This window comes from Rhinolophus sinicus, linkage group LG06 (assembly GCF_036562045.2).
Source record: "Rhinolophus sinicus isolate RSC01 linkage group LG06, ASM3656204v1, whole genome shotgun sequence".
NCBI classification, from domain to species: Eukaryota; Metazoa; Chordata; class Mammalia; order Chiroptera; family Rhinolophidae; genus Rhinolophus; species Rhinolophus sinicus.
Genome location: NC_133756.1, coordinates 31,922,330 through 31,948,375, shown reverse-complemented (window position 1 = coordinate 31,948,375; position 26,046 = coordinate 31,922,330). Strand labels below are relative to the sequence as shown.

Below are 26,046 nucleotides of genomic sequence, written 5' to 3'. Positions count from 1 at the left end.
CACTCTTCTTGCCAGGATTTTGTTTGCCAACATTAAGAAAAGGGGGAGGGGGTGGAGCGCCAAAGAAGAAATGCCTCCCATCAAAAGCCGCCTTCTGCTACTGTGCAGTGCAGGAAGGTTTGTGAGAAGAGGTTTAGTGAGGTCTCTATTCACAGTTTTAAAGCTGGAACAAATTAGGGGGAGCTTAAGAAAGCAAACCAGTCTCAAGAGAATGCGCTCCTTTACTGATGCCCCTAAAACACTAGATATTTTTTGTGAAATGTTAGGTGCTAGTTGAGTCACAAAAGCCTGAGCACAAATTAAGAAATGTAGGTAAAGTACCAAAAAACACTCAAAATTGGGTCAAGTTCATACTAACTTCTCAAGCCCAAAGTTCTGCATTAATACTAACGAACCGCTAGTTGATACCATTGAGCCAGGAGGGAAATAGGATAAAAAGAATCCAGGAACTATGGCTACAGAAATGAAAAAGGGAACAGAAAAGAAGGAAATCTTCCTATCCCAACACTGACAACCACGTTAAATATTGAACTTTTCAGGTCCTCCAACCTAGGTGAATAGATTTTTTTTTAAAAAAATGACACATCATCTTCTTTCAAACACAACTCACATAAATAATAAGCAGAATATGTGTTCACACTGTCCTAATAAGTCGTTAAAAATTGCTTTAACAGGATACCTAAATATAACATTTATGGTAGAGATGCATGAAACCTTCCAAGTGTAGATAAATGTTGATTTGTGACAAGGTCCTGCTTTTTCTTCTGGGCTATATCCCTTACAGGTAATTCATTAAAAGCAGCATGGCCTCTAATCTCTCTTCTGAGAAGCAAATGAAAAATTAGATGGTTCCCTTATTAGATGGTGTCCTTAGCCTTTCCTGAGAGATGAGCCAGACTAGAACCCAAGATCATGGCTTCTGGTACCATCTCCAACACCCAGGTCTTCACCAGGACATCTAGGGAGGGAACAGAAGAAACCACACAAACGATACAAATGTCCTTCTAGGAAATGTGCAGAAGTACTTCCTTGGGGAAAATCTTGGATGCAATTTAAAGGGAAGATGAAGAGAAACTAAACGGATGGTTAATTCAGACTCTGAAAAGTGGGCATCTTGCACTAGCTTCAGAAGTTCTAGCATCAAACATTTGACACTGCAAAAGGGAAGGGGGGGGGATTCAAAGGGAAAGTATCTTTGCCTAAGGGGTTCTGTAAATTGATAAGGCTTGTCATTCAAATGGTCTCTCCATTACTGCTCTTCTGGCTAAGTGGTACAATCTCAAGTCATTTCATGTGTTAATGATGGATCTTTAATCCAATGTTTTCTAAACAACCTTCACACTTCCAGTAGTTGAGAATTGCATGTAAATTTCAGAACAATGGTCCAGCATATTATCACAGAAAGGAAAGGTGAGCATCACAAACTCTACTCTGAGACATGCTACAAAGTCTAGGGCAGCACGTTAGAACAGGTATTACCACCTATGTCTTAAGCCCACGAGGTCTGAAACTCAAAACAGTTTGGGTGCTTCAATCAGTTTAATTTCTTTAATAAATATCTTGTTTTATTTAGCTTGTCAGAGAGTTGTAGAAAAGCTCTGGGTTTTATCATTTGCCCTTCGCTAGCATTTCCACCTTCACCTACGTTCAATGGGGAAATCATTACAGAACAAGTACAAGAGTCTGAAAGCACAACCTAGAGGCAGAGCCATGTGTGTCAATGAGCAGTCTGTCTTTCATACAGATCATGCTTAATCTGTAATTAAAACTTTAGCAAGTAAGTCCACATACCGGCTGCGGTGCTCATAGCTGCCCTTACACCGGAACTTGTGTGCTGGGAAAACAGTGAAAATTCCTTCTTCCGAACTGAAATACTGCCACTTAATTCCAGGGTTGGATTTCAGGTTGTCTGCAAGAACTGGAGAAGGGGGGCGGAAATGAAATATAACTGCCAAATCCACAGGTGCATGCAGGCACCACTCCTCAGGCATCTGTTTTGCATAAAGTGCTGGTAGTATGAAGAAGTCCTGCTAGATGTAAGGCTGTAAATTTTTTACTCAACATTTTCTTTCTGTCCCTTAAAAAAATACCCCATGATAGAAAACTTAATGAATGTTTCAGTCAACTGAAGCTATTACTCATAACATTGTTTGGTGACACTATTTGTCCTGGATTATTTTTTCCAGCACGAATGCTTCATCGGTACTAATCCCGCCCCTCTGTTGAGCCAGTGTACAACGGCTGGCTTGGGGCACATTCTCTAACTTTGGAAAACAGTGACGTTGCTAGGCCTAGTCTCCAGAGGGACGAGGCCTGTGACCCTGACCTTGCTTACTCCACAATGTAGGAAATAGCATAAGTGGTATTTGATAGGCCAGAAGCATAATCATTCACTAATAATCTATGGAGTGATTCCAGCATGCCAGCACTGGGTTAGAGGCTTTCCTTTGTTATCGCATTTCATCCATACAATAACCCTAAGATGAAGGTGGGATCACTATTCCCTACTTTGGAGTTGAGGAAATATGCATCGAGAGCTTTAGTGATTTGTCCAAAGCCTCATCAGTAAACGGCCAAATTGGGATTCAAGCCCCAGTCTCCTGGTTCCTGTGTTCTTCACACCATGCAGAACTGCCTCCTTTCCTGCGTGCACTGCATCCTCGCCATTGATCTGCAGCTGGAGTGACAGCCATCTCACTGTGTGCAATCCTGTCCCCAAACCTCCATGAATTCTCTTACCCTCTTTTCCCTGAATCGGAGTTCTTGCCCTTCTCTGATGCCCTTTCACTCTGTTCCACACCAACTAAGTTATGTATTACACACTTACTATGTGTAGGGTACTGGTTTACATGCTGCAAAGTACACAAAGATGCCCCAAAAACAAACTCTAGTATAACGACCAGTATACCAAAAGAATTGTACACAGGGGAATGGAGCAGAAGGCAATTCAATGCAGGAGGAGTCTGAGCAAAGGTGAGAAGGAAAGAAAGGGTGAGGTGTTTGACAAAAACACATATAAAGCTCTGAATGCCACGTGGCCAATCCTTTGGTCTGGCTCAGGGGTCGGCAAACTTCTGTAAAGGGCCAGATTGTCCAGGATTCTGACTTTGCAGATAATTGCAATCACTGTTGCAATCATTCAACTCTGCCATGGTAGTGTGAAAGCAGCCATGGATATCCATCCGTCAATGAACGTGTGGGTGGATGCCAATAAAAGTTTATTTACAAACATCCGTGGCAAGCTGAATTTGGTCAGAAGTCCTTCGATTTTAGCGTTGGTCCTCCAGCCACGCTGTGTCCAAGTCCTGCACAGAGGACTGAAAGCATGTTTGGTACCTCATGCCCTCAGTAGTCACCCTGCCCAACAAATACCAAGGGGCTGCAGCACATTATATCCTCACAAAAATCCTAGGAGTGAAAAAATGATCCTTCCTACGTTACAGATGTGGAAACAGGCACCGAGAGGTTTTTGACCTGTTCGAAGTTTCAGTGGACAAGAAAGGAGTCAAGCCAGTGTGTGACCACAACGCCTGTTTCCTTTTCACGCTCCACTCCGGACACACGTGGACTCAGGCGACCATACTCTCTCCTGAGAAGTACGGCGTGTAAACAGGGAAGAGGTTTTTTTTCTCTGCCTCATCTCCTGGGGGTCTGAAGCCTTAACCTCGATCTCATATTAGCACTGTTCCCCAGGCAGCGGTGCCAATCCAGCAATAAAAAGGCAAACATTGCCTTTGGAAGTAAAGGAAAGCTCAATGACCTCATTTAAAAGTAACATCTGTAACAATAAACAAGCTACAATGAGACTATTAAAAGGGGAGCCAATGAGAGCAAGAATGTTTTAAAAATAAATCAGAATTCATAAAGTGCATGATACATTTAGTCTCAACCACAAAAGATCATTCTGGTTCCGTATAATCATTGCAGCACAAGAGCTTAAGTATCAGGCAAAGTTCCTCAAACTGTCCCGCTGAGAACTCCTTTGGCATTTGATTAAAATTTATCCATTTTTTGGTACGAGCAGAAGATGATGGATATGATGGTAATGAGGACCCCAGAGCCCAGAAGCAATCTATCATTGCAGGCGGGCCCCTCGCAGACCTAGATGTGGGGGTGAATGAGAGCGCTATTATCCGTGCAGAAACCCAGAGGGGGATACTCCATTCATGAGTCAGTTGGGTGTTCTGGTCACTGGAAAACTTGGGCTGGGGTCCTGAACACTCACTCTTTCCTCAGAAAGGCTGGACACTGTCCAGAAAAAGCTGGGCAAATGCCCAACCCGTCAGCCCATGACACACAGCATTAGGCTTTCAGCTATCAACGGGCAGGGCCTGTATCTGTCTGAGCTGCTCTGTACACCTACCTCAGACAGACATTATGTGAAGGAGGCAATAAATGGTTTTCTCCTCACTGCAGCGTATCCCCAAGACAGAAGTTATCGCACCTCTGCATTCCTCCAGCATTTTACCTCTTCCCACCTTCTAGTTAGTATGGTTGTTGTTACCAGGAACTTTTCACCCCTCCCTTCCTAGATTCTAAGATCCTTGAGGGTGAGATCTACCTCTGCGTCATCTCTGTACCCCGGAAGCAGAGTTTCTGAGTTCTTTTCACATCAAGGCACACTCTCTGTGAGAGCTGCAGTGCACAGGCTGGGAAGAGCTGCATGGAAGTACCATTTCTCAACTGTTTTTCAATACCTTCGTTTGATAAATTCTAAAATCTTACTTTCCCTTAATGCCAAATTCAATTTAAAAAGAATTAAATATCATGACTACATCAATATAGAGCAATGATAATGCTAAATATGTTTTACAGTGATAAATACCCCCTCCCAATACCAATACATACAACCTGTACAGAATAGACATATAAATGGAGAGATAAAAAGCCTGTTTGTCTCAAGATTTCACGGGGCCACACATGTCAAAATGTATTAACTGTATATGTTAAACATGTAAATTTATTGGATGTCAGTTATACTCAAGAAAGCTGATCTGATAATAAAATAGTGAAAACTCATTGAGCATCATATAAACCAGTTTTATACATGGTGTGCTGCTTTTCATAACTACACTATGACTTTGTTATTATAACCATTTCACAGATGCTAAACTAACTTGCTTAAAGCCATGAGGGTAGAGTCATGATTTCATCTAGGTTTGTCTGCCCCTAAAGCCCTTGTTCTTTCTAGAACACTACAATGATTTTTACATGTCAATAAGTACATGCTGAAATGACTTAGCAATCAACAGATTAAAAGTGCACGGCAGGGGTGGGGGGTGGGGCGGATGGCTCAGTTGATTAGAGTGCAAGCTCTGAACAACAGGGTTGCAGGTTCGATTCCCACATGGGCCAGTGAGCTGCGCCCTCTACAACCAGATTGAAGACAACGAGCTGCTGAGCTGCCGGAGGGGCAGCCGGATGGCTCAGTTGGTTAGAGAGTGAGCTCTCAACAAGTTTGCCAGTTCAATTCCCACATGGGATGCTGGGCTGCGTCCCCTGCAACTAAAGATTGAAAATGGCAACTGGCTTTGGAGCTGAGCTGCGCCCTCCACAACTAGATTGAAGGCCAACGACTTGGAGCTAATGGGCCCTGGAAAACACACTGTTCCCCAATATTCCCCAATTAAAAAAAAAAAGCGCACTGAGTATTTGAGAGGCAGAAAAAGTATATAAATAAACATGTTGGTGTTTCTCAATCAAAATAATCAGTTGCATTATACAATGTAAATATAATTAAGGAGACATGGCGAAAATGGGTAGTGCAATGTCATGGGGTTCACCACGGACCCCACAGGCTGGCTTAACTAGAAAATGGCACAAGCTACAGTTTAGAAGGCAGAGTCAACAGTAATTACAGCACTCACGACTCTGAGCGACATCAAACAGCATATTTTAGATAACAGGAGTTTTTACTCCCCTGAGAAACTATATAGCTGAGATCAATCATTTTGTAGGTGTCTTTTTCTTTCACTGTCCATTTGAGTAAGCATAAGTAAGCCATTTGGACACAGGCCCAATGCTATTTTTCACTTTCTTTTTAAAATTCAGTTTGGTACTTAGGAACTAGAAGGACGACCCTGATAAATTGGAATGGACTTAAGAGATGGGTTTAAATCCCATCGCCAAGACCAGCGAGCTAAGCTCTCTAACCTTCAATTTACTCTCTATACAGCATCCTAAGGCATCTTTCTAAAATGGAAATCAAATCCCACCATTAATTTGCTTAAAACTCTTCAAAGGTTTCCCACTGCACAACACCAAGTACTAAATCCAAGCTTGATAAGGGCCTTCGTACCATCTGGCTCCTTCCTCCTCTTCAATCTCACTTTTCCACTCTTCAGTGCACCACCCTGTACATCATGAGCTATTTCTTTTGGTTTCGTAAATGTGCCAAGCTGTTTGCACAAGGGGATCCTTAGGCCCAGAATAACTCTTTTTACCTTCTCAGAGAGGCCTTCCCTCAACTATTGTTCTCTCTGAGGGTACCCAGTGAGTGTTTTCCTTCATAGCAAATATTGGTAATGTTTGGCGTATTTACTTTTATGGCTATTTCATTCATGTCTTTTCACGCAGAGGCTCTCTAAGCTCCATGAGAGCAGGAGCCAAATCAGTTTGGTTCATCACATGTCCAGAGGCTGGCACATGCCTGGCTTTTAGGAAGCACTCAGTCAGTACTTGCTAAGTGAACCAGTGAATGATGACCTTGGTCCAGGCTCTTCATCTATGTGTCCCATGGGATTTCACAATTTCCTCATCTATAAAGTCATGGCTGTGGACAAGGTGTTTCCATAGACCCTTAAGAAACCAAAAAGAAAAATGGTAAGAGGACAAAGCATGAAGGCCCAGAGGAGGGAAGTACATGGATTTTCAACTAGAAAGAAAGAACAAACTTCCAACTGGCCTTGATTAAGTTTATATATATATATAATCTTAAAAAATGGAGGGGGAGTGGAGCATCTTCATTTCCTATTGACTTAGAAGCTGCAGGTCAGCACTATGAGATTATTAACAGTGATCTAAGACTAAACGAAATGTTCAAACAGTACCAGGAAACACTCAGATGAGAACGATGGAGAAAACTTGATACTTGCCTTTCAAGTACGAAGAGCCACCTGTGATGGCTCCGTGTTCTTCAAAGGCAAGCTCTAGCCCCTCCATCCCCCCTGTGTAGCCTTCAACAAACTGTTTCTCTCTCTTACAGTTCCTGTGCTAATTCTAAGCAGACAAACACTTTCACAATGACCATTGGCTTACTTTTCTTCAACCGTAACACACAAACTGTTACCAGAAAAGCAGCTAAAAATGTGCCTTTCTCCTTTTCGGGCATTCTTCACTTTCCATATATTAAGTCTCGAGATCTGCCTGCATATAGTGTACCAAACTGTCTGTGGATAATTCTCACATATGGGCCCCAGATCCCATGGCCCCCACACACTTTCCTTTCAATCTCACCATCTCCATCAGACGAGTTCTTATGTCATTCACCTCTCCAGTCAAAACAAAGCCAACCATGTTCCCAACTCCTTGCCTGCCCTCTTTAACGCTTAAACCACCAGGCCAATGAGAAGGAGATGGATTACAAACCGCTTGTACTTGGGTTATGACTTTTGTTTTTCTCAACAATATTGTACACCAGGGGTAGGGATGAAAAGAAAATGCTCTGGAACAGAAAGTTTGTTGCCTCCCACTTCAAGGAGCGCCGGGCTTTCTGATGCCCAGCCCAACACTACCAAGCAAAACAAGCAAAGCTATCTACCTCCCACAGCTTGCCAAATACAAAATACAAGGGCTGTCCTAAATACACAAAGTTGCAGACATATAAAAACACACATACTTCCCCAACAGACCAGAAATTACATAGCACCTTTCAGTAATATTCTGTGTAATAGCAATCATTTTGGAGGGGAATAAAGTAAATTAACATTCTGAGGACTCCTAACAAAATTTCTGGCATTATATACCCTATCACATCTTTCCAATTCCTACTCCTTGCTCACATCCTGCGTATCGCTTTACATGCGTTTAGGAGGGGCTATATTTCATGGACCCCCCAGACACTGTTTATGCTGCTCCAGAAGTGGTAAACATATTGAGCATTTAATCATGTACCAGGCACTTTGCTAAGTTCTTCACATAGATTATCTCAGTTAATTTTTACAACAATCCTATGAGGCAGATTTCACTTATTATTCAGGAAACCAAGGCATATAGAGGTTAATTTACCCAAGTATATAACAGCGACCAAGAGCCAGAATGTGAAGATTCACCAATGATATATTATTATTCCCATTTTATAGGTACGGGTATTCTGACTCAGAAAGGGAAGAGTGACTTAAGTTCTGAGCCCCGAATGGCATCCAGAACATATAGCTCAGTGATTCTTCCATCACACTGATCATACTAGCTAAAGCCCATTGCCAAAGTAAGATTAATGGTGGCTGACCCAGCTATCTCACTGCATTTATTTTAGTCTAACACTAAGAAGATATCCTTAAATCTGATTCTGTTCCAAGCTCATGGCTCATCATGTCTGTCCTAGGCTAATTCTATAATGCAAAAATAACCAGTCTATTCTGTTCTTGATTCAGTTGACACAGCCTGATCATGGGCTCAGAGAAGCCAGAGTAAACTGGGGCAATCCAAAATCAGTATACGATCTACTGCCCTACCCTCTTCCTTTCTAGTAGACCACTCCCAGAGGACCCAAAGGTCCAGGAGATCTCCAAACATTCATGGACGGAGTAAGAGGACATAACCGAGATCGCATTCTCAAGCCTTGCTGTTCATCACAGCTTTTGAGACCTACAGATTCCCAAGCTTTACCAAGCCAACACCTGGTTCACTTGGTCAGAGTCAGAGGCCAAAGAATAGGATTTTTTTTTTTTTAAGATTTTATTGGAGAAGGGGAACAGGACTTTATTGGGGAACAGTGGGTTATTTCTGGGACTTTATTGGGGAACAGTGTGTTTTTCCAGGACCTATCGGCTCCAAGTCAAGTTGATGTCCTTTCAATCTTAGTTGTGGAGGGTGCAGCTCAGCAACAAGTCCAGTCGCCGTTTTCAATTTTTAGTTGCCGGGGGCGCAGCCCACCATCCCGTGCCGGAGTCAAACTGGCAACCTTGTTGTCGAGAGTACACGCTCTAACCAACTGAGCCATCTGGCCATCCCTCAGGCAGCTCAGTGGCAGCTGGTTGTCTTCTCTCTAGTTGTGGAGGGCGCAGCTCACTGGCCTATGTGGGAATTGAACCGGCAACCCTGTTGCTCAGAGCTTGCGCTCTAACCAAGTGAGCCACCCGGTCGCCCCAAGTATAGGTATTTTTGACAAAGCACTCCAGGTGAGTCTGATGATCACTCAGGTTTGGGACAACTGGTCCAAGACATTAAACTTCATTGTCCTGTCTGTTTACGTGGTTGCACTTCCTTTCTATACTGTCTCTCTGCCTTCAGCATATAAACATTTTCAAGCTTCCCTAACTTAAAAAACAATCAGCAGCAATATAGTCACAAGAAGCAGAGTACAGCATAAGGAATAGAGACAGTGGAAATGTAATGGCTGTATGTGATGTCAGAGGGGTAGTGGATTCGGGGAGGGGGGTTGTCACTTTGTGAGGGATATAAATGATAAATCTCTAACTATTACAGTGTTTTATACACATGAAACTAGAAAAAAACAAACAACTATTAGCAGCAGCAACAACAGTAAAACCCTTCCTGTATCCTAAGTTATCACTGACCTCTCTCCTTTTCTCAGCCGAGCAACTGAGAAGAGTGGTGTACACTGATTCTCCATTTCTTGCCATTCCATTCATCTAGCCATTCTGCGAATGCCACAGCCTCTCTCCATCACCCCTCCCACTTTTGGATCACCTTTAATACTCTGCCCCATTTTCTTCCTCTTCCTATACTTCTATCTACACTTCTATCCATTCTTTACAAAGCTCTCTTGTAAACCCTGCTTCAAGTCTGTCAGATGGTTGACTTTAAGCTAAAAACAAGTCAATTCAAAAACCAAACCAAACACCAAACCAAACTCTTCAGACGGAGGTATAAAAGACCCATTAAAATCTGGCCTGGCATTATCTTCCTGTTCTATTAGTTACTCCCTTTTACACAGTGATCCACGTGGGCTGCACTTCCTACAGATTCTGAAATGGAAAACGTGCTTGCCACAAGCATATCTCCTGGATAATTAATTCCTATTGACTTTTAAGATTCAACTCAAGCTCACAATGTGGGTCAAGTGCCCTGGCTTACCTTTCTCATGACAGCACTTAGCACTGCATCGTAACTGTACGTTACGTCTGTTGATTTTTCTCCTCCTCCCCACGCCCCTAAACACACACACACACACACACACACCTTGGTTGTGAGTTCTCTGAGGGCAGGAACTCTGTCTTATTTCTGCGTCTGCCATAGTACTCTGCTACCATACTGTTGTCATGGGAGAGAAGCTCTTTATGAGGGAGCGTGAGGAAGGAGTCAAGGTTGATTCTAGGTCTCAAGCTTCAGGGAAAAGTACAGTGAAGATGCTGTTAACTAATATATGGAACATGGGCCGAGGAGGAGATTTGGGTGGGAAGACAGAAGATTCTAAGTTGAGTTTTAGACATAAAAGGTTTGAACTGTCAGTAGGCAGAATACAGCAATGGAGACATGTCTCTTCATCGGAAGCAGTCTATGTAGGGAGGCCACTGAATAGGAGTCAGGACAATTGTGTCCTGTTCAGTCATGTCAATACCAACGATTTGTTGTTTGACTTCGGGTAGATCAGTTAACTTCTCTGGACCTGTTCCTCCTCTATCAAACGGAGTGGATACTTGTCCTTGGTATCCATGGTAAGAATAAGACAGGAGTATAAAGTGGTTTATGAGGTACTAAGAAGCGATGGATTGATTTTCTTGTCTACATTGTGCATTTGGACTCAGTATAGTTTCATGTGAAAAATATTACCAACTGCATAGTCTGTGTCACTCTATATACCTGCGACATTTATGTGTGTTGATTTGCTGCTAAGTTAAAGAGCAACTAGTATTACCTTACAGTACATCACAACCACATATTTTTCTTCATGAAGGGCCTTCAAAAGTCTTGGTTATAAAAAATAAATAAATGAGGAAACAAAGTTACAAAGAAAATCCTAGTTTATTTCATTCATTCATTCAATAAGTATTTACTGTGTACCTGCTACTGGGCAGTAGGCAGACAAAAACTAAATTAAAAGGAGCCAAGGGACAAGTAGCTGTCCAATATAAGTTAATATTCTATAACAGAACGAGACAGAGAGAAAATAAAGAAGAGGTGCTGCTGGGCCAACACAACTCTGAAGGGGCCCACAGCCTCTCGGTTCTCCTGGCGGTGGCCAAGGACCCCACTGAGACCGTACGTCAGTCTGTCTTCTCCCACTGCTCAATTCTGCTTTATTCCGTTTCCTCACCGGCTGCTAATCTCCTGGTAAACTGCCAAATTTCTTGGAAGCTGCCTCCTGGTCAACCCAACAAGCTACAATAGACAAGGAAGCTTTACCTGTAAGAGTCAGGGAAGGTGGCAAAGAAGTTGGTCCCCGAGGAACGAGCAATATTTTACAAGTCAGAGAAGGCAGGAGTTGTGTTCTAGGATGAAACACTAACATGAACAAAAGTATGGAGGCATGACAGAGGCTGGTGATTTGAAGAAATGAAAGTGTTAGAGCTCAGAGGTTTTAAGGAAGAGCAGGAGGAGAAGATGAAGTGAAGACAGGATGATGAGACTGATGTCACAAGTCAGTGTGACGAGCAAGAAAAGGAACACACAGATGGAAAAAGGCGAGGAAAAGTTCCCACTGTAACCAGGATGGGGGCACCAATCATTGGGATAGTGAACCGAGACAGTGGCGTAAGATTCAAGTCTATGTTTTGTTTGTTTAATTTTTGATGTAGCTACAGAATAACCATAGAGAGATGTGCATCCTGAAGGTGATTACACAATAAATAAATTCAGAAATAGGACCCAGCCGGAGACAAAGATCTGCAGTTCAGCAGCATGTGATGTGGTGAGAGCTGAGGTGCTGACTAAATTGCGAACATTCAGGGAAATACCACTTAGTGAAAAGTGAGGACGTGTGGAGACATCTACGCTTTGGAACAACAGAGTCACAGAAAAGGAGCCTGAGGAGGAAACTAAAAAGGACTGAGCAGAGAAGTAAGAGGATAAGTGGAAACCAAAGGACAGCAGTGTTTCAAAAGAGAAGTTTATATGTCAACTGCCACACACCAGTCAATTAAATCTATGGAAGGGCCATTTGAAATCTTTCAAGGGAACATGACAGTAAAAAACTGGGACAATCTAAATGTTGAACTAGAGTAGATGGGTTAATTCAACAATATTACATAATCATTACTACAATGATAGGGAAGAATATTTATTTACATATGCACTAAAGAGTGTTTAGGATACATTTGTCAAGTAACAAAAAAAAAACAGGCTGTATCCATTATGATCATATGTGTTATAAGAGAGTATATACATATGAGAATATATGTGGCAAATGAAATTTTTTGAAATCAGTATAATAGGGTTGTTGTAAGAAGCTATGAGAAAGACTAGACTTTGAAGTAGCTCGCAGTACAGGAGTAGAACTTGAAGAGGAATCAAGGCGAAGAAAAGGGCCCTTTGTGTACTTAATTTTGTGTATCTCTCTCTCTCTCACACACACACACACACACACACACACACACGGATGTAAACTGAATCACATAACCTTGAGAAACATAGATTTCTAAGTGACTGAATACTTTTTAGATATATAAATAATTACCATATCTTTTACGGCACTAATGCAACCATGGGGCAGGTAATTAGGCATATAAACAAACTAGAAATTCCTAATTTGGTTGCTTTTTATTCTTTTATTTTAGGTTTTTTGGTAGACCATAGTGTTTCATTAAATTGGTATTAGCATACTTAACTGATAATTTTCATGGTATTTTAAAGAAAAGAGAAAAACCTGCAGCACACAGTCATTACGTCTTTCACAGAAGGAAGGGATGAAGCCACGAAATTAGCAGCACAACCTACGGCCTCCAGTGCCCACCTGTATGTACCTCCTGCACATTTACTGCTGTAATGTGACTTGCAAATGCCCCCTACACCCCATGAATCCTGCTTCTCAGTGAAGACTGCAATGCGACCAAGACCGAAGTTTGCAAGTTCAAATGCTCTTTAAATCAAACACAATAAAGAAAGTCTAGATACTTTTTCTTTTCATAAGAAAGATGAACTCCCACTTCCACTCTCACCTCAATTGCATAACTCAAGAGAGCAAGAGGCAACTTTCCTTGGACTCTTCAAATAAACTCTCTTTAGGGATCAGGCTACGCACAAGAAAATAGCTCAGCAGGAATTTAGAAGAAGAAAAATAGTGAGAAACTAGGGATAAAAGCAGGAAAGAATCTGTACAAAACATTACTAGCACCATCATGTAACACATGCATTGTCAAACATGAGTTATTTGAATGGAGTCAGGGACAAGGAGTCAATTTAGAAAGTAGAGATCTGACAGGAGTGGTTTTAAGAAAAAGAATATACATGTGTGTTGGATGGATGGACATAGGATCTAGTTTTGGATAAATGAACCTTAGAATCGTTTACAATTCATGTGAGCCTGTTTCCAGCCAGTCTGAAAGGCAATCTGAAACTGTGTTATCAATTAGGGACTCATTGATGGATTATACACATTCTGTAAGAGCCTAAGGCTGGACATCTTACAGATGTAAATATCAGACATGCGATAGCCTAGGAAGTGTATTAATTCTGCTCTGAAAAGGGGCATGAGCTAGAGAGGAGGAAAAGAAGGAGCGCTGAGGTCACCCTTCATCATCTATTGCTCCTCTCATGTTACAGATGATTGTTCAAGAATGTGGGCTTTGGGATACAGCCACTGCCTGGTTTGGAATGTCACAAAACTTCACATGCAAGCAAGTCCGTTCTCACATACCCGAATACTACCAAACGCTGCTTGTAAAGCCAGCTATGTCAACTGTGCCGAGAACAACTCTTATTAGGTAGTATATTATACTTGAGACGCGCTCTTAGAAATAGCAAAGTTCAAGATTTGATCTTTAACTATATACCTCTGCCTTCACCATCTTCTTCCTCCTTACCTCCTGATTTTTCAAACGATCTCTCCCTTAACCAATAAATAGTGAAATAAAACAGCATTATTTCAGGACCTCTAATTATTTGTGTAGCTGAGTTCTAGTCTCAAAGCGCAGTCTCAGAAGATAATCTTAGAATAGCTAATAGGTCTTCAACGCCTCGTCTCACTCTCGGCTGATGCTCTTCTTCCTAATTCCCTGAGACAACAGTCACTAAGGAAATGTCTCCAGTGCCCGACATTACGTTAATCATTATGGGCATCTTTACACTTCCTCGTCCCTCTCTCTTCTTACTAAGAATGAATGGCTCTGTGCTTCTAGACCCATACCTGGAATCCGACCATCTTTTGCCTAATCAAGAAAATGGCTCTAGCAACGATCTCCCCTCGCTCCTCTGTCATTAGCTTCTCTTTATGGGACCACTCCCTTTGGCACATAACCTTGCTGTAATTTCTCTCAATTTAAAAATAGTCTCTTGACTCCACATGGCTTTCCTCCAGCTTTCCTTTCAGCCAACCTTAGGAGTTCACGGAACCATTGTCTCCAACTCCTCTCGCCTCCGTTCTTAAGAGCTTGAACTGACGAGGATCAGCCTTTCATCCTACTCTACTATTCCACCAAACAACCCGCGTCAAATTTACCAACCATCTCTAAGTTGCTAAATCGAACAGTTGGTTGTTTGTTTGTTTTAGCCTTCCCCTTATTGGGCCTACTTAACCCAGTTGATCTCTCCCCCCTTTGAACACTTTCTTCATTTGGTTTCAGGGAGATGGGTCTTTTGGTTCCCTTCCTACCAGATTGACTTCCTTCTCACATTCTTTTGCTGCTTCCTCTTCATTTCCGTGACCTCTAAGCGGTAAAGTGCCCCAAGACTCAGGTCCTGAAGTTCTTCTCTTTCTTACCTACAGGCCCTTGCTATGTGATCTCATTGAGTCTCATGATTTAAGTGTTAGTTATACTCGTATATAGTGAATCTCAAATTTATATCTCCACTCTGGCCCATTCCCCAGACTTGTAGATCCGACTGCCTATGAGATATTTCCACTTGGATATCTAACATGCATCTCAAAATGAACTTTGCTAAAACTGAAATGTTGATTCCCTGCCTCCCATGCAACCCTGCTCTTTCGCCAATATTCCTCATCATAGTAAATGGAAACTCTGTTCTTCTCCTTGATAAGCCAAGTATCTTCAAAGTCCTTCCTGACTTTTCTCTTACTCTCACACACTCTGCCCCTCCCTGATCCAATGAATCAGCAAATCCTATTGGTTCTACTTTTAAAGCATATTCAGAATCCAACCATTTCTCCCCATATCCGCTGTTACTGCATTATTAATGACATCATCTGCCACCAGGGTTTTGGAATAACCTCCTAAGTGGTCTCCCTGCTTCCACCTTTGCCTTGCTATAGTCAATTTTTGCCGCAGCATCTGCTAAACCTTTTAAGCTAAGTTAAAGCACGTCACGTCTCTGCATAAACCCTTTCCTTCCCTAACACCTCATGCCTTTGTATCTCATTCAGTGCGAAAGCTCAAGTCCTTACAAGGGCCAGTCAAGGGAGGCTCTTGGTGATCTGGCCCCCAACTACCTTTCTGGCCCAAACTTCTATTATCCATCCTGTTCCCTGAACCACAGTTATAGTGGCCGACTTGCTGTTTCTGAGCACACAGAGTATTTTCCCAACTTGAAGCCTTTGACTGGGACATACTTCTTCCAGTTATCCTTATGGTTTAAAATCTCCTATTCAGATCTCACTGGTGAGCCCTGATATAAAATAGTGAGTCTTTTTCTCCCTCCTGCTTCCCACTCCATCCATCCCTTGAGCCAAAAGTATCCCCTAGGCCTTATACTTGTGTTCCTCTTTCTCCATAACACTCATCATCTTCTGACATGCATATTTATTTGTCCGTTTATTTAAGATCTATCTACATCCTCAGGTACCCAGAATATAAGCTTTTTGTTTTGTTTTCAGCTTATCAAATACAAGGGAGAATGTTTACTTCATAGAGGATACTTAATAAGTATCTCTTGAATGAATTTTTATTGTACTTATTCATTCTAGTTAGTAGATGGGAGGCCATTGCCTGGGAAAGTCGCTTCTGGATTCACTAAGAAAAAGGTGCAATAATACGATGGAGCTAGAGCTCAACAAGATGCGTATTATTAGAAACAATGAACAGATATGAAATAAGGCAATGAAAGTAGAGCCATGGCTGCAGCAGCTTCCAGATCCTTCAAGCTCTGGCCCACTGAGGTGAGTGATCCTGGCTCCCAATGAAGCGTGCACCACCCTCGGTCTATCCCCACCTACCCTTCTTATTGTCTCAGTCACACAGGCAGGAGGGTAATGGAGCTTTGTCTAGAACCTCAACCTCAGACTGAGGATCTACTATTAAAGACTTGTGAAGAAAGGGACTGTCTACCAGAACAGAGTTAAAATAAATAAAAAAGTAGTCTATAATTCCTTCCTGTTTTATTTTCCCTGATTATAAAAGCAATGCATGCTTAGTTTAAAATTAAGAAAATCAGTAAGGAACTAAAAATACCCCACTGTTCCATCACCAAAAGATAATTATTAACATTTATGAGTGAGCCCTAACAGATTTTACATATTTAAAGGAGGAATGCACTGATATTTTTCTTATTAATTCAAATAGCCCACAAGTTAACATGTATTAAAAAATTTTAACTACATATAATGCTGGATTAGATTGTGTATTACTGAGATACATTTAAATCTGATCCTATTCGAAGATTGCTATTTCAATCTCAAGTCTTTGTATCCAGAAACATGTCTTGTGTTGGTGTGAAAATTTGAGGCAAAGGGGATAAGTACTAAATTTGGGAACCAGAGACCTCAATTTCCAGCTTTTTGCTCTGTGCCAGCTATGGATACATCCATAATTTATTTGCTTTGCCCATTCTATGCCCTTCTGTACTTTCTTCAGTTTTTTTTTTTCTTTTTTATGAAAAATATTTTCTTTTCACTTCCTTTCTAGCAGCAAACCCCACCTGCTCCAGAAGGCCTCCAGATTTTCAGGCCAATGAAAATATGACTGACTCCATTATATATTGGTCTAGACAATATGTGCAGGGCAGAGTTTGGTTGAACCATTTAGCTAGCAGCTATAGTTTTATGATCTTTAAGTAACATAAAGCTTATAGTTCTATCTTTCCAGACCTAATAGGTTACCTAGTTTGTGTATACAATTCCCAAAGACTGCAGTTTTTCCCCTGGACTGAGACTGGATGGGGCTGTAGAAATAAATATGCTGATCCTCTGGCTCCTCTCTTGGGTTTTACATGTCTGCAAGAGACCTGGAATTTGGGAAATATAATTCTTCATGCTTAAGGATTAGATCCTTCCTCTCTCCAGCAATATGGTACATCTTAGGACCCTTCTGAATTTCAGATTGTTCTTTGGTAAAATCCGAGGATTGAGCCTGGTAGGTGATTTCCAAAGTCCCTTCCAGCTCTGACAAAGTGAAGCGTTTAGGTTCTGAGGTCCATCAATCAACATGTGTATGTAACAAGACAAAAGAATAAAAAATATAAACTGGGACTTGAAAGCAAGAAAGTAAAGACACTACGTCACTTTGGAGTTTTATATATATATATAAACATATACTGTAGCTATATAGCTATATATACACAGGTACTCGAGTAGTTATTACTACTGCATATAACTAAGTTCCACCGAGACCAGGAAGAAAGTTCAACCTTAATATAAAGCATCATGTCACTGTTTACTGATAGAAAAACTCCTTCATCATTCTTCCAAAAATCCCCCTAAAATAAATTAAAAATTATAAATAGAGAATACAAATAAAATTGAACACCTCCCACTGCGAAGATATAACTGGGTCTGTAAGAACACCTTTAAAATAACAAATGTAAAACTCCTAGCCAATGAGATAATAGATTGAAGAGCCCAGCAAGGCACTTGGCATGTGCAATATATATAGCTCTATAGTAAATGATTAACACATAGCAGCTCAATTTTCTTCTTCCTTTCCCTCTTCTGAGTGTCACTTTTCCAGCAAGAAATAACCAATTTTAAGTATATGATATTTTTCTTCAAAACTTAAAGGAAAATATTTAAAGCAATATATTTATTCGACTTGGACGTGGTGGAACAGAGTTCATCTTCATAAAACGCAAGATTACTGACCTGAATTTAAGTCTCGTCCTGGATTGAAGGCCCGGCTATTAACAGTATTAGAAAGTCGATCACAACTAATTGTTCTGGATACATTAGTGTTAAAGTTCCCATCGAATCTGAAAGAACAGGACAAAATTAGCAATATTTATTTGGTGGTTACTGAATTCAGAAAAACAAACGAACAAGAATAATAATTCATACTGTATATGAAATAGGTCAGCTCACAAACAGTAAAATTGTGATTTAGATTTTAAACATAGAACAATCACCAGAATAATATGGGAAAAACAATATTTGCATCTAGGAGGCACTGGGAATCAAGTTCAATTCTAAGGAGATAAAGAAATAACCATCCTTCAAACCAACTTTTCTCCCAAAGAATTTGAGTCAGGTACTATTAATAAAATCACGCAGAAAATAGATTTGACGAAATTGAGACTAGAATTACAAAAATTCAGACTTGAGTTCTGATAGTACATATGAAATAATTCTTTAAGTGATCCTATCTGAAAATCAATGACCAAGAACAAAAGTAGACAGTAGGGAAGGAGAAAGAACGGCGGTGGAAGTAGGAAAGCTCTAGATTTGAATCTCTGCTTTGTCACTATTAAATGTGTGTCCTTGTAGAAATTGTTTAATTTTTCTAAGCCTCAGTTTTCTTATCTGGAATAGAAGAAGAAAGAAAACTTATTCCCAAAGCTGTCCAAAAGGTTATAAAAATAATGTACCAAAGCTATTTTCATGGTACATGACATACAGCTTGCACCTTCTAAATTGTAACGAAAAGAAGGACAAGGTTTGTTTTGATTTCCAGTGGCAGTACACGTACAATGCTAGTACTAGAGCTAGAACTATGTTAGCGCTCTGGCTAGTAGCTGGTTAATAAATACTAGTGTAATCAAGGATTCATTTGCTGAAGCTAATCATAATCTGCAAGACAATAACAGGAAAATGTACCAATTCTTTAGTTAGTAAGAATATTTTTAAAAGGGAATTTAATCCAGAAGCAACAAAAGAGAAAAACAGTTGAACTTCTAAGTAACCTGTTTAGGATTTCAGATAGCGGACTCATGGTATTTCGAAGATGCCCCCCATCCCCAATTAATTCAATCTGAAATTAAGCTTTTTTAAATCTTGTGTTAAAATGTGCACCTTAGATGATAAATGCCATTAATGAAATTCCATTAGCACAGGTATAGAAGCTTTATCACCGAGGAGAAACAGTCCTAAAAATCAAGATTCACTTGATTATTCACATGAACTTTGATTATCTGGTGATCACATCTCCTCATACATAAAAGCTACTAAATTGAACTGATTATATAAGGGAACTAGGTTTTCACATGGTGTGTTGGGTTCCAAAGCAAAAGTTAAAGTTTTGTTTTGAAACATATCATCATCTCAAAAAAAGGAGGTAACTGGATTTTAAGAGACTGTTAGTCTAGCCTCTAACTCAGTACAGAATCACAGCAACATTGTCACTTGTGCCTCCAAGGACACAGTTGCTTCACCAATGCGGTGGCTCTTCCTTGGACCTATGCCAATTTGTCTAGACGAGAAGACTTGTGCCTTGGAAGCCACAGATGGAGAGAGAAGAAGAGATTAATACATCAGCAGCTGCCTTTGGGCATGCTGGCAGAGCAACAAAATCTCACTGTCCCTCCTGCTTTAGCATTGGAACATCTGTGAAGCCAGAGCAGCATTATACCACTGACTCACTTGCTCCCCATGCTCTCGATGCCACATTAAATCTATTCCTTCCCATGTGTTTTAATAAGACCAGATAATATGTAGGCTTTGTGGGCTCTATGGTCTGTCACAACTACTAAACTCTGCTACTGTAGCATGAAAACAGCCGAAAGCAGAATTCATCAAATAATGAATGTGGCTGTGTTCCAATAAAACTTTATTTTCAAAACTAGGTGGTGTGCCAGACATGTTTTACCATCTTTGGTCTAGACGAGCGCAGTCCAAGAGAATTCTCTGAGATGATGAAAATGTATTATTTTTGCGCTATCCAATATGGTAGCCACATGTGGCTACTGAGCATTTGAAATGTAGCTCATGTAACAGAAAGACTCATTTTTTTAATCTCAATTTAAGTGTAAATAGTCACTGACTAGTAACTACCCTATTGGACAGTTTGAGTCTACACGGTTCTCCTGACATCCTTCAGATCTGTTCATTTATCACTTCCCCGGAAAGGCCTAGGGTAAGACTTCCCAATCTATGCCAAGTGCTCCCCTATCTTCTCTCAGAGCATGTGCCATACTGTTTTTAATTTATGACTTCACTTGTATATATTTTATGGATGGATTTTTACAGATCAGGCTACATGAATAGACAAGAGCCCCTTGAGGGCAGGCACTGCGTCTTGTTGATTTTGTTCACCGCTGTATATATAATGCTTTGCATTGTTCATGTCAAAAGCAGATGCTCAGGTGAACCAATCTTCCATTAACATCTACGTTGCCAGTGCCTGGGTCTGTTCTGAGCTCCCCAGAAGGCTCCAGAAGTCCTAGCAAGTGAGGACCATGACTCAGATGAATGGTTCCTAATTATTCAAAGTCTGGCCATGTCAGAATCACCTGGGATGCATGTTGGAAGGCAGATTTCTGGGATCAACCCTGGAAGAGTCAGAGTTAGTGAGTCTGGAGCGAGGCCCAGGAATCTGACTTGGACAGGCTCCTTGTGTTTGAGAAGCCCTCCAATCCTGCCATACAGATTCCTTTAGAAATAAAACAGTAGAATGACTTTCTGTGTGAACAGAGGTACTTTCCAATATGCATCAAAGAGATCGAGGACAGACGATCTTCCAATTTCAATCAAAAGACCAGAGTAATTCTTAGATATCCCTGCAGCTCACACCTGAACTTTGCAGTACAAATTACAAACCCCTTTAGATCTATCCATTTCAGAGTTGAGAACAGTGACACCAAGGATCACCCAGCAAGTCAGGGACCTAAGAGAGACTTGAACCCATCACCCAACTCCCTGTCCAATGATAAGCCACACAACACACTGCTTAATTTAAGCGGCACATGCGGAATAACTTGTTAAAAGGGGCAACTCAAAAGTTACCGAAAATTTCTCCCAGGAAAAATGTAAAGCTGGAGAGAGCCCCTGTTTCTTTTAATGGAGTCTCCACAGCCAGGGCCTGTGCTCTCAGTCCCACCCCTTGAGAAGGCCAAAGTCCAGGCTGAGCATGCACAGATTCCTTGGGCTTTTGTGAAATGAAAGCTTGCTCCTAGGGACTGGGGAGAGCAGGTAATTATTTTTATAGGTTGTTTTCTGTACTGAAAAGATCACCTCTAAGAATATTAAAGAAAACATTTTTATAACAATCAAAATGGAAGTGACTCATTAACAAAAGTAGGTGCTAAGCAAACATTTGTCAGTCATAAAAACGTTTCACAATGTAGTTCTTGTCATCAATAATCTACCCAACCTTTCTCCCCACCCTAATCTCTCAACCTGTAGTTCTAACCAGACCAGTCCCCTCAGCTGTTGGATCTCAATTGTGATGCTCGCCAGTGCCCACTGCATCCATTCTACAAAGCCCCTCTCTTTTCATCCTCCTCCCTGAAATTTCTCCTGTCGGTTCCAGCCTATGATGAGCCCTACCGCCTCCAAAATGACGAGTGCCGTTCTGAGTCTTCGTTCCATGCTTGTGTCTCTTTTCCTATTTTTATATTGTTTTGAAATCAGGCTTAACATAGTGTCATCATATTAGACACCAATTGACTGGTTTTAGATTCTGTTTATAGCCTCAAATGACTAATCAATACAAATTAAAAAATAAGATTTATTATAAATAATGAGCAAACTATTTCACTTAGTTTGCCTTCTCCATGAAGGGTGAGATGCCAAGAGATTTTGTCATGGAAGCCTTATTGTATAAACCCTGACACACAGCACTTGAACTCCTTGAGAAGCCTTAGTTCCCCCAATGGAAGTGTAAGTTACTTGAGGGATTACATTTCTATCTCAGGTCTAGCACATTGGTGGGAATGTGTACTCCATAAATTCTCCCTGCTGACTGACTAATGAAGAAGGGCAGAGAGCTAAGTTACTGGAAACCTCTGGGTATTTTATTCAATCATATTCACCAAACATCTATGATGAACAAGGCACTGTCACCCTGGCAAAGCATGATTATGTCATTGTCAGGAGCACAGACTTGAGAGGTACCTAGACGTGGACTGGAGTTTGGGTTTAAATTGCTTATTGCTATATAGTTCTTGCATATTACTTACATTTTCTAAGCCTCTGCTTTTCTCATCTATAAAATGGTGATAATAACAAGATGTATATCATAAGGTAGTGAGTGTTAAGACTTAAATCGGAAGATGGTTCTTAACAGCCTCGTACATAATAAACATTTAATAAATAATAACTAACTAGTATTCCTGTCCTAGTAATGATAACAGTTAACAGCTACTAAGTGCTTATCTTATGTCAAATATATTTTAAGTGCTTTACATAGATTAACTCATCTAATCTCAAATCCTGAGGGAAATATTATTATTATCTTCATTTGAAGACCAGGATACTGAGATATAGAAATTTTAAATTAAGGAGCCCCAGGTTGATAGCTGGGAATTAGCAGAACCAGATGTGAACATTGACGCACTCGAGCTCTCATTCATAATGAATACATTATACTGTATCTCAAAAAAAAATCAAGAAATAAATCATCAACATTATCTAGAACAGCTGAAGCAGAATTCAATTCTTTCAAAGGAAAGGATTTACCCTGAAAGACTGCAGGGCTTACAGGAAATCTTTGCTTAATAGAAACTGATGGTAGCTAAACATAAGGCTTAACAATGGATAGCTACGGAGAAAGAACTCTATGGGCAAGATGAGGAGGTAGAGGAAGAGGAAGAAGATATTACAGGCAGGTGTTCTCTTAATTACAGATAACTTAGATTTTTTTTTTTTTTTAAACAAATGTTCACCAATGGCAGAGCTATGGAATTGGCCATTTTGGGTCAATTTTTATTATTTCATTCTAGAAAAGCTTCAAGCTCCTTTCCCATTCACCACTGAAATCTGAGAGGTTTCAGGGTAGAAGAGCGAGCCTGTGCATTGTGGGCCTGGAACAGAGATGCAGCAGAGCTGGGGCCAGTTCATTCTGGTTTTCTCCTTTTCCTGGTACCAGCTTTCTCCTTTGAGAGGAAGACCCTGGCGTTCTGATCATCTGAGGACCTTGAAGAAATGGCTTACGAACAACAAAGACAATATAAAACAGAAATAAAACCCAGAAGGAGGAAATGGCACCAAGTTCTGAAAAAAAAATCTCACTTGGGACAATGAATAGAGAATTAATACCACAATGGACAATGGCCACAACTCAAGCTTTGTTGCAAATGTGGGCAAGGTATGTAATACGGAAACAGCTCAGGGGAGCCACGGCTGATGTGCAAACACACAGCCTTCCAGAGATCAAACTTGATCCCAAAATAAAACGTAATATACCTGAAGAAGTGCTTTTCCTGAAGTAATCTGTAGAATTTTCCTGATGTTTTAGAATTAAATAACCACCTTGCAGGGAGAACCTCGGCCAGAGGGCAATCTGACCTGGCTCGTCAGCTCAAGGACATCTGGGTTCTGAAAATTCAGTAGTTAAGGGATGAAACAGATTGTTACCTCATTTCAGAATTTGATTGAGTTCTTGCTTCCTGAGTAATCTGCATGCAGTGAATGCTGGTGATTTTAAGTTAATTTACTCCTCTCAGACCCCCACAGTCTGATATTTCAAGAATTCAGACATGTCTACCACTCTCTTTCCTCCTACTTCTTGCTCGATGGTATTCTTTAAGTGGCAACAGCCTCACAGGAATCTCAATTGTCTTGAGTTTCCTCACGCGTGCCGAACCACAGCCAGGGAGCAGGCACTCCCCAGCTGAGTTCATGTGAAATGCCTAGAAATAAACCTCACTCTGATTCTATTCCTGCCTATGCCGCGGATGTGCCAATCAGGGAGGGAAGCAGGTGTCAACAGGGGCTTAAGACATACAGGAGAACAGTGTGTCCTAAGCTAGTGAGCCAGCGAGGAGAAATAATTACAAGAGCAAAAACCCTGAGATTATCTCTCCACCCTCCACTCACCCACACTCACTAGTGCCTGCTTCTCTTCTGCACTCTGCACTCTTACTGGACTCCAAACACAGGAGTAAAACTTGCTTAGCTATCCTCGTTACATTAGCTGCTTCTGGGCCCAAGAGGAATGGTTGCCTTGCCGAAGACAGGAACGCATTTTATGAATGTGTGCCTTTTAGATAACAATTAACAACAAAACACACACACACACACACACACACACACACACACACACACACACACACCATTCACCCTGATTTGGAGACTGTAAGAAATGTAAAGTTCATGCTCATGGTACTTTTTCAAAACACATTAGTCTTAGGGGCTACCTAAAAAAATTTTCATTGAGAAGTATATTAGCTGCCAGTCACATTGATATAATTCCAGGTTTATGGAAAGGTCAGGAACTGGTATAATATTTTCATTAAAAAATGAGCAGGCAATTTAAATTAACTTTATATCTGTGCTTTTAAAAAGTAATAACAATAAGAAGAATAATCCTATCTAAATGTTCTGTAGACCCTCACTCTGAAAAAAAGGAGATACTGGGTTTATGATTGCTTTCTATACTTATTTTCATAAGATAAAACCAGTGCCTGAATTTCAGTTTCAAGAGAAATAACTCCATCTTTCCTGCCCCCTTAAGTTAAAAAAAAAAAAACACAACAAAACAAAACTTCCTTCTGGATTTACTTTCATGAACAACTGATCGAAACTGCATCCCGAGGGAGAAAACAGAACTGTGACTCCCACTTTGATCTCTTCCCCATGGAGAAATTCACTCCCTGCCTGGCTTGCAAGATGTTCATTTGATTGACGTTTGCTCTGATGTGCAAACTGCTTTGAACTTCAGACATTTAATTCCCATCAGGCTGCAGTCATTTTTATTCTCCTTCAACAGGATTTACAAGCAGGAGATCAGCAAATGTAGAAGATAAAATAAATTTGCAGGAGCTTTGAATCTTACATCAAAACAGTGTTCAAGTGAGTTCCAATTGGATTTCATTCAGCCTCGATTCACAGTGTAAATCAACTTTTCAGTGGTGTCCCAGTTTAGAAAGAAAAAGATATAACGGAGAAAGATATACACACCAGTTGGGATTTACTCCTGAATCTCTTTCTTGGTCTTTGTTTAAATTTCCTATGGAAGGTGATTTGCCAGGCAAATCACTCAGAATTCTGGGTTTTCCTCAACATATCCAGAGAAGGCTGTCCCATTTTGCACACAGCGCAAAAAAACCACACCCACAGTTCCAAGGGTGATGGTGAAATGCAATATTATTCATGGACACATTTTTAAGGTAATATTTTAAAAAGCAAATCCCTGTAGGTATCCCAGAAGAGCAAGGCTTAAACTGATAGTTGACTCCATGAACAAAGCCAATATGAGGACAGCTAATGGGGTAGCGAATATTATTTACTTGTTTGCTTGTTTTAATCACTGTTAAAATACTGAGACAGGTGCAAAAGGTTAAACAACAACAACAACAAAACCACCATTTCTTCTGGAAGCAAAACCTGGTATCAGAACAGAAGCTGGTGTGGAGCAAATGCTGGGAGGCTTGCAATAGAGTTCGGCACAAATCAGGCCCTTGCTTCCAGTGCTGCTGACCTCCAGGTTCCATTTTAAGAATAGCACACAT

General features: G+C 40.8%; 1 protein-coding gene across 1 annotated transcript in view; it reads right to left on the bottom strand.

Annotated features, from left to right (window-relative positions):
* The window catches only part of CACHD1 (cache domain containing 1), a 209,999-nt gene that overhangs the window by 57,371 nt on the left and 126,582 nt on the right, over nt 1-26,046 (bottom strand). Inside the window, exons 4-5 of the mRNA XM_019731624.2 lie at nt 18,308-18,414; nt 1,792-1,918 (exon numbers count right to left, since the gene is read on the bottom strand). Of these exons, the coding sequence (XP_019587183.1) occupies nt 1,792-1,918; nt 18,308-18,414 (234 nt within the window). The remainder of the gene's footprint in view (nt 1-1,791; nt 1,919-18,307; nt 18,415-26,046) is intronic.